Raw genomic sequence first — 12,607 nt, forward strand, 5'->3', positions numbered from 1 at the left:
AGCTGACTCCCATGACCTGCACCACAGGCTTCACCGCACAGGGCTCTCCCCAACAGCATGGGACTCAGACAGGGAACCTAGATATACACACATGAACACACGCACCCTCCCCTACACACACACACATACACAGACCCCCACAAACCCCATACCCACCCACACACACCTACACATCCATATGCGCCTCCCCATCCACACCCCCTCTACAACCCCCATAACCCACCCACAATATACAAGAGTAAGACTTCATTTTGAGATACTGTGTGATCACTTCTATATACATTACACAAATGCATGCAAATCAGAACAAAAAATACTTTTTGATTTTTTTTCTGGTTCCAAGATGGCACACCCCCCTCCCAAAAGAAGTCCTTTTGGGGGTAAGAGGAGGTAAGAGGAGGGATTTTTGGTGGCAGAGGTCAGGGGCTAGGGGCAAGACTTCCAGTCCCAGGGTGGCAATCAGGAGGCGGGGCACCTGTCAAGGGGCAGGGCTACCCTTGCGGCCCTCAAGAGCTCACCAAAAACTGAATAAGCAGCCCTCCAGCCAAAAGAATTGCCCACCCTTGTCCTAAAAGGTCCACACAAGTCCTGATATACTGTTTCCTCTCTCACTGGGTCCCTGAATGACATTTCCCTACTCTGTTTTCTATCAATCTAGAGCACCACGGCTTTTGAGCACTTAAGTATTCAAGAAAGAAAAAGCCCTCCTCTCCCTCTGACATTAGTACTTGCAGGATTATTTACTGTGGGAAAGTTGGGTCAGGGTTTTACATCTCGTTTTGAGGGCTATTTGGTTTGTCGTCATTCTGATCTTTCATGGCAGCGAGTCCCACAGTAACAGGCCAGCTGCAGAGAAAGCTTTATCTCCCACACGGGCATATTTCACTCTTGGGGTTGAAAGTTATGTCACTGAAGAGGAACGTAGTTGTCATGGTAAGTCTTAGTGGCAGAGCGTGAGATGGTTGCTTAGGTAGCTATTATAAGGATCCTTATAACGGAGCAGCTTTCTTTCAGGCAACTAAGGTCAATGGCATTAAGCATATAGCTTTTAACCTGGGATTCAAAAAAGCCACTGCAAACAGATTCACAATGCAGGGTTAAGAGAATTTAAGACATCTATTGATTTCATGCTGTTTGCCCTGCCCAGACTTACTATTCTAGCTGGAGGTTACAGAACTAGGAAAGTTGGGAGACACTAAAGGCAAATTGGATAGCGCAAAGAAATTACAGTTTTTATCAGCGGAGAAAAGGTGGCGTGCTAGTGTCCTCAAGCAAGCAGTGCTGGCAGGCAGAGAAGAGACTGGAGAGAGGAAAAACCCATCAGGGACGTTACACAATTCAAAGGCTTTTTTAAACAATACACGGCAAAGAGTACCTGGAATTTCTGATCAGATCCACTTGTCTTGATGTCAGTGCAAAAATGCATGGACTTTCCTGGAGCTTCTCATTGTTCTGTGGGACTGAAGAAACAGGAGAGAAAAAGGAGACTTTATCTCCAGTGCATATCAGAGTGAAGCAGAGACCAATCACATTCTCACTTTCATTGCACTGCTAAAAAGAGGTAAATTCAGTTTGCTTAGAGCTGCATTTGTGTTTGAAAGGGTGCAGAGACTAAACATGAGAGAAGTTCAAGCCTCCCCCAGCGGGACCGAAGAGTTGTATGCAAACTTCAAACATTTTCCTGGAAAGATAAGGAAGCAAGATGTGTGTCAAATGTCTTTATGCCATGCACCGCTGATTAAAACAGACTGTTCACTCCTTGCCTGCCTCTTTTGTTGGCTGGGGAATTAAAGTGGTGTGGACTTTAGTCCCATCTATTTTTCAGGACCCTCCCCCTCCCCACTTCCATAACCTGGACAATATGCAATACTTAAAAATAAAAGCCTATCATGAATGGTACCACAACATGAAGACTAGAATACAGAGAAAAACCTAACAAAGGATGTCAGAGCATTCACAGATAAAACCACTAGACTATGGAAAGGGAAGTAGGCAATTGCACATCAGTTTCGGACAAGATAGCTTCAAAACCCCAGCCCCAGAGGGCAAAGAAAGAAGTGTTTACAAAAAAAATAAAAGGACTGGTGCATTTGTAGGCATGAGAGTGCTGAGATTTACTGACAGGTGAAATGCTATGCATAATAACTGACACTTTAAAATGTAATGTTTGTTTAACATTTCGTTTTACAAATAAACCTCATTAAAATTAACATTTAAAACTGATAACCTATGCTAGCTTATAGGAAGTTTAAATCCCAGTTGAAATGAAAAATAAATCACGCTCAACCAGCAAAAAAGCTAAAACAAAAAACTGAGATTAGGAGGGTCCACTGGCTAAGCACCTGCAACTTCAAATGCCAGACTAGTTCTCTCAGCAACTGCCTCTTCTGCAAGGCAGAACAAATATCTTCTTCTTTCACTCTAATCAATTAGTTTGGTTCAGCTAGTTTATTCATAGCTAAGAAATTGAGCGGGTATTGGAAAAGCAGGAAAACTGGTTTTCCTTTTTCTAATCTGTGAACAAAAAAATGGAGATGGGGGTATGTTGTCCATCAGTCCTAAAACCTTGGAGGGCACAGGGACAGAAACAAATCAGTGCAGTTAGCTGAAGGTACTCCCTTTATGAATACGTCAACTGTAAATGCAAGCCATATCTTTGTAAAATTACCAGTTCATAAGGAAAAAAGTAGGCAGCATATTTAAGGCAGTATTAAAATCAAAATATTAAAGTGTTATTTTTGTGCATTTTCAATCATAATCCCCGTTTCCATCCAAATGCAGCTTGACACAAATTGTAAGAACAAATCTTGTAAGTTAGAAATGCATCATTTGCCATTTTCTAGCTTAATAAAAATACACAAATTAAACAGGCTAGATCATCCCTTCAAAACAACTGCATTGTCTTGGTTAGTAAAAGCAAGTATCAAATACAATAACATGGCAGAGTTTTGAAAAGGTAAAAATACAAAATGAGACTAAAATGAATCATTTAAAAACTGATCCACATGGCAAGAACTCTTCTCTTTAACCAAAGAGATTGCCACCTTCTCTAGAGAACAATGCTGGTGGGCTGACTAACCCAGACTGAGGACGCCATCCTCAGCATCAGCAGCGAAGCAGTGACCCCAACAGTCTCCCACCCAAGCCCATGCAACTGGGAGATTTGGTTTTGCTGAAGTTACAATCTCCAAAGAATCCCTCAGCAGCAAGACATGCATGCAGTATGCCGCATACCCTGGAACACAAAACGTGCTTATTCAACATGCCAAACGGCTGGGGCAGCACTCCAAGAGAGAAGCCCATCCAAGATTACCTCTCCTGCTCGATGAAATATAATGGGGCAATGAACACAGCCACAAGCCGAGAGAGGTAGGACAGCTCTTGCCTGCACAGCACCAGGCACAGAGAGAACAGCAATCCTACGCAATCTGAGCATGCAGCCAAGACCACAGAAAAAAGCAATACCAGCCAGAAGCAGAAGACGCTCGCTTTCCTCTGCAGCTGCCTGGTTAACGGTGAAAGAAGGAAACCGTTAGGAGACCTGACCTGCACCCCCCTTGATTTGTATTCCTCTCCAAGGACCCAAGTTGGGCCAACTCATCTTTACTGGATGAGAGCCAGGATGCTCCCCTCATGCACAAATAATGCCTCTATTTGGTTGGTCAAAGTAGGCTGCTATGACTTGACACAGTTCTCAACCCTTTCTAGCTGTGAAGAAACAGAGAAATCACACTAGGTCTGACCAGCAGACTCGTATCCTGTCACCAAGCAAGACCAAAACCAGATGCGTGACAGGAATGTGCAGAAAAACACCCTTCAGTAGCTTATGGGATAATGTATTCCCAGGGGGAATTTCTGCTGGATCCACATCAGACAAACATTGATCTATGCCATGAAATGTCAGGATGTCTACCCCTTGCTTGTGAACACTGAACAGCACAGGAACACTACCATCCACAAGGTAAAGCCCTTGCAGTCCAAAATGGCCAGGCACATACATCCTTCACCCAAGAGCAGTCGTCAAAAACATGGGTTTTTTTAGATACCAACCTTAGACAAACGAGTTTCAAGCAAAAGTCTTTCTTGAAAATGAACTCTTTTGAAATCATGCAATGCATTCACCACTGAGGACAGACCAAAACAGTCAGAGCTTTAAAGCAAGCCCTGGTGAGGATTTCTCAGAGGAGCCCCGATGCATGGAAGCATGCTTTGCAATCAAGGCAATGCAGTTGCCTCAGCCACCAAGCCATACAGTCTATTCAGAGCAACTGGGGATGATCTTTGTCGAAGGAAGGAATGTACTGTCAAAATGCTTGCAGCTAGTTAGAGCAGAAATCATACTGTCAAGTCGATATTAAAAAGACTAAGACAAAACAACGCCGTTTACTGCAACAGTGGCTGGAACTGCTAGATTATGTAGCTCTGTTCCCCGAATGGTCGTACGAGATCCTCGTTGGGCACTGCCTCCGAGGGAAGTCCCACTGTCTGCAAGTGCAGGCCAAAATTCCTTGCCCCACTGTGTTTTAATATTGCAAAAGCCAGTAACAGCACTGCCCTAGCTGCCAGTATTTTGCGAGGATTAATACCCTAAGAACTGTGAGGCGCTCGGATGTTATGGTGACAGGGATCATGCAAATGCCCAAGAGATAAATACCAAAGTTTGTTGGAAACAGCAGTAGAAAAAAAAATTCAATGACTAGAAAGGTCTACACTTGATCCCAGTCTTACATCTGAGACCTCAGCAATAGAAAAAAGTGGTGATTAATTAATTAGTGGGCACACCTGCTTCATTCCCACTGCCAAACCATGTTAAAAACTGCCCACCCAAGGCAGCTGTGCTGATTTAACTAAACCATTTCTAACCAGAGTAACCGAATTCTCACAACTCTTGTGGGTTTACGGTTACCAAATACTGAATATTACCTGGATCATGCTACACTAAACTGTTTGCTCCCACAGCTGAGGCCCTCTCTCGAACAGTACGTAACCTGATGCTTGCCTGGTCAGGGAACACTGCCTAGAGACCAAATTAGACATACCCCATCTCACCTTTTTTCTCAAGGTGATAATTTTGAGGCAGGAGAGCCCTTGTTACTTCTCAGCACAGATTAGCTTCCGATTAACCAATATCCTTCCAAGTCAAGGGAATGCACAAATTCCTGTTCCCTTGTTCCCACCACTACTACTACTGTGCTTTCAAATTCTCTCTTTAGTTGCGGCCCATTTCACCAGGCCGCATCAGTACTTAAGTACGTGTCAACATGATCTTTAATCTCAGATTTGTCTTGGGTGTTTCTAAAACACAAGGAAAGGAACAATTTTTGAGAGCAGCTCTGGTTTAGATAGAGAAGCTGCACCAGTATAACAAAAGGTACATCTGTAAACAGAAGTTTAAAGTGGTGCAACATCAATACACACAACCTTTTATTCTTGAGGACTACCTCATAGTTCCACCCCAACCTCACCAAGCAGAGCTCCATGGAAATGCAACTTTTCTTCACTCGTTTCACATTTGCTTCCTCCAAAAATACCATCACCAAAAGTACTTAGAGCCTGCTTTCTACAGAGCACGGTTTTACAAGGGCACTGCTTAGCAATGACAAACAGAATCTTGTTGAACCAAGTATAAAGGCTGGTCACAAAGATGTCTGTCGCTCCCCCTAGCATTAACACTTGAACCAGATCTCTTCAGAGATGCCCAGCCTTCTCTCAGTTCCAGTTACTGAAATGAAACGGCAGGGCCAGGCCACACAGAAGGCCCTCATGCTTCCTGCCCCACATTAACAGTGGTGTGTGTTTGTATATTCCCAGCTTCCAGGGCTTGGAAAATGAAAATCCAAACATGTCTTATACTGTACATTGTGAGCAATAAGTCGAGACACCAAAGATAATGAGCATCTGTTCACCACCTAAGTACTCTATACTAATGAAGCAGAAGTTGCACTTCTCAAAAGAGAAAATTAGTCAAATGTACTTCAGGGAACAAGCCGACTCTCGGGAGGTATTAGCTAACATTGGGGTAGGATACTAAGTCTAGCCAAACCCAAGATCTGATGTCACCTAACAAATTTTCAACTCTTATAATCAGGATAAATAGTTTTCTGTTCCTATTTCTCATCTGTAGATATTTCCACTCTTTTTCTCTTTGGACCCATGGACAGGAAATGAGGTTGTAGCTAAATATATGTATTTTTTTCTTCAGAAGATTGGATCGCATTCAATTTACATTTCTGATGGAGCACAACCTTGAAGCGTGCTGCATTCAGAAGCAAATTCATCAATTTCTAAAGCTCTAGCATGTGTGTAGTTAACATACAGTTTAGCCTGTCAGCATCAGTTACCACTTGTCTAAGGTATGACAGCCTCCAACCTTTGTTGCTGTCACATGAAGCCTGACTCATACAGTCAGTAGAATTTTTTAAACTTTAAATACTGGTGAGCAGTTCAGAAACTAAAAAATACGGAAAATAGGAGTAAACGGAAAAAAAATAAAATAAAAAAATCAGGCAGCACTGCACAGAGGGCAATAAACATATGGAATACGTTAATCGGGAAAGGCAATTGAAACAGAGGATATAAATAAGCTCTAGGGATATCCACACTGGCTTGCGAAGGCGGAAGGGAGTGAAGGTATGATAAAAAAGCAGGAAGATGGGATTAAGAAATTATGAAAGTGTAGCCACATTGGGCCAGACGACTGTTTCCTGTTCCTAAAAATTTATGTTCTCCTGATTTAAAGAGGACAGTTTAAGTATTGTCGAATTGTGGTAAGGCAAGTTTTGCAGAGCCACATAACATGGTCAATAAAAGTGCTTTTCAGGTCCACACTAGAACAAACTCTGCACTCCTCCTTGGCCAGCACAACAATGCTGTACAGCAGTGGCCATCTCCCAGGTCTTCTTTCAAATTTCCAACTCATGGCCAAACACTGCAGCAGTTCATCCACCTGCACGAGGGTAAAGTGTCATTTCCTTCATCTATCACCACTGCTTTCATACTCATGCACATTGGAAATGTGCCTTTTCAGCAAAGGGAGATCAGATTCCCAGGTTCTGTCTTTATTTTGCTAAAATAAAAGTCTATGTCGGGTCGCAGGGAGCACACTGTGTCTATGCTTCAGAGTCAGCAGTGGCTTCCAATAGCTCTCCAAGCACAATTCAAGGTGCTAGTCTTGACCTATAAAGCCCTATGTGGCCTGGGACCTACAGAGCTAAGGGACTGCCTCCTCCCTTGCACTCCATCATGATCCTCAAGGTCAGCCAAGAACAACCTCCGTTCACCAAGTCTGCTTGGCCAAAACGCACAGGAGGTCATTTTCAGTTGTTGGTCCCCAGCTCTGGAACTCCCTTCCGTTGGGGCCTGCCAGAGCTGGAGCCTGGCCATCTTTCAGAAGTGGTGTAAGACATTTTCATATGGGAAAGCTGTTATCAATGTGGGGTTAAGCTCAGGGTATTCTTTGGGGAACAACTGTATTACTTCATCCATTTTTATTACTTTGTTGTCATAGGCTACCCTGAGCCTCTTTGGGGAAGCTGGCACAGAAATCCAATCAAATCGAATAAATCAGTACAAATGTTGTAGCGAGGCCTCATGTTACCAAGCTTACTCCTTGGACAACTGCACATCCATGTAGTTTGAGGAGTCCCAGGGCAACCAGGAGAGGGGAAAAAAAAAGGGGGGGGAAATGGAGGAAAGAAAAAAGAAAGGCCACCAAAATTACACTTCACCCAGGGACACCTATGCTTAATACTACTCAGCAGTGTTCCCTCTAAGCTGCATGGTGTGAGCAGCCGCACAGGCATGCTCATGCCATGCTGCCAGGCGCACCTGCACGGCCGCGTACCTCACACAGCTCAGAGGGAATGCTGCTACTCAGAACTACAACAGCGCAAATGCAGTGTCCAATCATCTGGGCTCCTAGTTGGGAGAAGATGCTTATTTCACCTTCCAGATTCTTCTAGTTGTCTCTCAAAAACACAAGGTCCTGAACATACAAAACTGTGACTGGTCCATACAGAACATGCCTACTATGGAAGCCATCTTCTTTCCCTTGTGGCAGGCTTTCAGTCTGCTGGGCTAAGTACAGAACCAACTGGCACTGATACAGAAAGGGACAGCGCTCCTGTTTAGTACGCTTGTGGCACTGATGCAAAAAGAAGCTTCCCCCCTAATATACTGCTCCATTAGCCAGAGCAGGGATAGATTATGATTCACTGCGCGAGGATGCAATGCTACAAGGCAGCATTTTCAATGACGGATATGAAAGCTCCGGCAAAACAAGACAGGCTTTACATTACTTATCAAGATGACTGCAGTTCCTGTTTTAAGGTATAGGGAATATAAGCAGAAACAAATAAACCTATATTTAAAACATTTTGAACAGACACCCGCCAGAATAGGGTTCACTGGGTCCCTCCCCTATTCACATGGTGGCATTAATCACTGAGAACACTGCCGTTGTTTCAAAGCCTGTATGCTTTTTGCACTTTCTTTTCCCCAAATGAGCCCTTGGCACAAAGGCTGCATCTGGGTACAAGACTCACCTAGCTCTGTTGGCTTCAGCAGTTCATCCAAGATGTTATAGAAGGGCAGTTTCACCAGTCGAACTTCGGGCTTTACAACTTTGGGCGGTAACCTTCCCAGTCCATTAAGGTATTTTCCATAGATCGCAGGATAGTCAATGTTAGTAGTGGAGATAGAAGTCCTAGCAACAGTGCTCCCCCGGTCGTACGAAGAATGTATGGAGAGCGTCTCAGGAGGTCGGTGCGGCTGCTGCTGCGGCTGCCCAGACTCAGAGCTCTTCTTGGCATAACGAGTCTCATAGAGCTCTTTAATTTTCTTGAACACTTCCGGGCTACAGTCAAACTGGACCAGCTGCAATGCTCTGGTGACTAGTTCATGTTTAAGTCCGCTTTTACTCCTGCCGACATACCCCAGTAACATCTGAAGATCCGACACTCTGAAACTCATCACCATGTTCTAGGGAATAAAGACGAAAAGTCAAGTCAAAGATTCTTATGGTTATAAATAGATTGTGTGACAATTCCCTCCACAGTCTGTAGCCTGGAATCCAAAATACTGATGTTCACTTTCAAGAGCGACACCCAGCCTTCTGCTTAGATCAGTTGCTGTTCACCTGATTAACGTGCTGTGCGTTAGACACTTGTCTGGACAATGGAAATGAGCAGGAGACCATCTACTGAATTATCAACCTATTCATACAGGTCAGACAGTGATGGCACAAGCTCATCTTTAAATTACTACAAACATTTGTATCCTTGTGCTGATTTTAGTAGAAGCAATAGCAACTATACAGTAACTCAGGGAGACACTGAGTGGCTTTGCACCATACATATTCATGGCTTAGTTCCTTCTTTCAAAAGAAGGAATTAGCCCTACCCAATAGCTCTCATTCCCTGCCTGGCACCTGGGAAAATTGTGTGCGTTTTTTTAAAAATGCCATTGTGTTTGGGTGTATTATGATGTCATCCTACATTAAAGCGAAGGCAACAGTTAATATCAGTAGTGGAGACAGAAGCTCAAGCAACAGTGCTCCCCCCCAGCTGTATGAAAAACACCCTGTTTTAAGACCGCACACATCTATCCCAGTGTTATCAGCACTGCCTGCATGTGCAGGAGAATTCTCACATATGCCTGATTTAGAACTGAAATGCTAACAGGCCACAGAATGATGCTCAAGAGGTTTTATTTAAGCAGAAGGTAGGAAGACAGGCCAGGCCATCAGTGACATTCACAGGGAGCCCTCTGGTTAGAAACCCAGTTCTTGATGCTAGACATCCTCAGCATCTTCCCTCTTTCTGCCAGGATGTATTCTCTGGACTCTGTTTGAATATTTCATCTTCATAGCAGTCTCTGGTCACTGTAGTCTGATGTTTTTAAAGAATCCTTTCTATTCAGTCTTCCTGCGCTCACGGGAACAGTTCCTTGCCTTATCACCCAGGACTTCTTATCCTCTGGGTGAGAGCAGGGCCTATCAGATTGCTAGATGGGCAAGGGTGCCAAGGGACTACCTGCTTCTCTGGCCCATGCCCAGCCACTCCTATGACTAGGCCCAGTGCCTGCTTCGCTACTGTTCTAATGGAGCACCATAAAACTATTAAGGTAGACCCAAGGTTTTCAAGACCATTTAACACTAGCCAAATCTCAATTTCACCGTCTTGTGCTCATGGAAGTTCAGAGAGCCTATAACTGTCCACAGATTCAGGAAGACAACCTGTCTACATTGGAAAGCTTATCTGCATAAGAATAAGAGCTTTTTAATTAAAAGTAATGCTTAGATTCAGAGATTGATCATTCTGATCCTCCTGACTACCAAAGACAATGTCATAAGTGTTCAGGGTGAACCGATGAAGTGCATTTCCTATAAATGCAAACTGCCTTGAAAATGTTTAGCAGGCACCTATGTTTCTCACTTCAATGTACTTCGTGTTTTATACACAGTATTCTACAGCAGAAGATGAAATCAGAGCGCTGGTAATGATCTTTCCATCTGAAGTCAGATTAATCTATGCAAACCAGCTGATAACAGTATTCTTGTGATTCTCTGAAGAGGGACAAACTAATTTTTAAATTAAAAAAATGAAGTAAGACCAAAAACGTTCACTTGCCATGTTTATTTGTGGGAAGTAGTATTCAGCCCAGAAAGACCTAACATTATTTTATTTTTCCCAGTTTTCTATGAAAGCCTCTAACTTCCTGGTTCACTGGAGAGGTCACAGAACTCAAACTCACTGGCTGGACTGAGACACCGGGTAGCTGAGATGTTCTGGAATTTCTTCTGGCGAGGGGAAAGGGCTTTGGAGAAAGTTCAGTTGCTTGAACACTTGTCTTAAGACTTGGGAAACCTGGGTTCATCTATCTCCCTGCTTCACTACAGAGCTGTTGTGTAGTTCGGGATGAGTCATTTGGTCTCTGTGCTTCTGTTCTTCATCTGTAGCATGGAAAAAAAATAGGACTTTGCCACCCCGCGGAGTTAAGATAAAGAAACGTTAAAGACTGTGAGATGCCTACTGCAAGAGAGTCAAAAACACCTCCAAAAAAAGCTATTCCTGCACTCACTGTTCTTGCTTTCGGATCACTTGAGGCATCAGGAACATAAAACAGTTTACATTTACGCGCAGTTTATATTTAGCAGCGTTTCAAGTCTTAAAAAACACAATCATGGTTCTTGAGCAATAAAAAAGCCAAAACATTTAGGCACAGAGAAAAACAGATCACTAGAAGGTTGGGTCACTCACTCATCAAGGAGCGGGTACAAATACAGTTTTCGTTAGCTAGCGAGGTTATTTCAATATCAGCGCAGATGCAGGCTTTCCCATAAACTAGGAGGTCATGTGGACGAGGGGCACAGAAGATGGCAAGTTCCAGTCTACCAAGCCCGCAGATTCACACAAGTTTAGGGCTGGAAGGGACCTCAGAAGATCATCTGGGCAGCAAAGATGGCTGGCCTCACATGTCACCCCAGTGCACCTTTGATGACCAACGTGTCCGCGGTGCCTCCCATCAGAAGAGCAGCAGGCTCAAGCCACCAGCGTCCATCCTTCAATCCTTTTGCCACTTTTCAATCCTGCAACCTCTCAAGCAGCGCGGCAAACCCTCAGCTGCCCCGGATAGGCGAATTCCTTCCTTCCAGCCTAACCCGGGCATACACCGAGCACCTTCGGCTGTCATTGCAGAGTCACCGGGTAAGAGTGGTGATTTGACAGGAAGCTTTGCAGCGCGAAGCCGCCTTCCAGCTCGTCCCTGGGCGCATTTGCCCACTTCACACAACAAGGGTATTGCACAGTGGGACTGGACCACAAAAAAGAGCTTGGTGCTGTATACGAGACAGAGCATCCCTTATATATATATATACAGGACTACATATATGGAATGCTCTGGAAAACTAGACGCGTTTTGAAAGCCCCTGGATTGAAATGTAAAGGTCGCCGGGGACCCTCGACACCTTCCAGCGCCACACGGTCTTCCCCGAAAGCTCCCCTGGCCTTTGACACGGACCTCAGCAAAACCATCTGCGAAGGCGCCGGCGGAGGGGGAGTGTTCAGCAGTGAATTTCTCCGCCGGGAGGTATTTGGACAGCTCCTCGCAACTTGTGCCAAAAGCCTTTCCAGCGGAGGATGCCTGCCCGCCATCGCTAGGGGCCAGTCCCCCCCTTGCAGCCCCGTGAGCCGAGGGGAGAGCAGGGAGGGTGAGGGAGGGACGGGTCGACCCCAGAGGCAGGCGGCGGAGCAGAGGGAGGAGGGAAGGATTGGGGGCCGGGGTGGGAGGTCCCGGGCTGAGCGGGGGTCCCCCGGGAGCGGCGGGCGAGGTGCGGCCCGCGGGGGCGCGGCCGGGCAGGACCCCAGGGCACGGCCGTCTCCCGGGGGAGGGTCCGGGCGCGCTGGGGCGGAGCCGGGCACCGCCGCCTCCCTCCCGGCCCAGCCCCGGGGCGCCGCCGCCACCCATGGGAGAGGGGGGGGGAGGGGGGTGCTCACTCACTTTCGCCTCTACCAGCTCCGCCGCCATCTTGTTTCCAGCGTCCACCGCGCCGGGAGCCGCCGCCGGGTCACGTGAGCGGCGGGGCGGGGCGGGGCGAGCGGGGCAGGCG

The 12,607-nt window shown here is 45.6% G+C and overlaps 1 protein-coding gene across 3 annotated transcripts in view; it reads right to left on the minus strand.

Moving 5' to 3' along the window:
- The window catches only part of PIAS4 (protein inhibitor of activated STAT 4), a 30,022-nt gene extending 17,444 nt beyond the window's left edge, over window positions 1–12,578 (minus strand). For all 3 annotated transcript variants that reach the window (XM_090027121.1, XM_090027120.1, XM_090027119.1), the window contains exons 1-3: window positions 12,499–12,578; window positions 8,544–8,979; window positions 1,376–1,460 (exon numbers count right to left, since the gene is read on the minus strand). In XM_090027121.1, the coding sequence (XP_089883247.1) occupies window positions 1,376–1,460; window positions 8,544–8,979; window positions 12,499–12,525 (548 nt within the window). In that variant the 5' untranslated portion in view covers window positions 12,526–12,578. The remainder of the gene's footprint in view (window positions 1–1,375; window positions 1,461–8,543; window positions 8,980–12,498) is intronic.
- Between the last annotated feature and the right edge of the window lie 29 nt (window positions 12,579–12,607).

Source organism: Crocodylus siamensis, chromosome 14 (assembly GCF_052110815.1).
Source record: "Crocodylus siamensis isolate JL-2025a chromosome 14, ASM5211081v1, whole genome shotgun sequence".
In the NCBI taxonomy this organism is placed as follows: domain Eukaryota; kingdom Metazoa; phylum Chordata; order Crocodylia; family Crocodylidae; genus Crocodylus; species Crocodylus siamensis.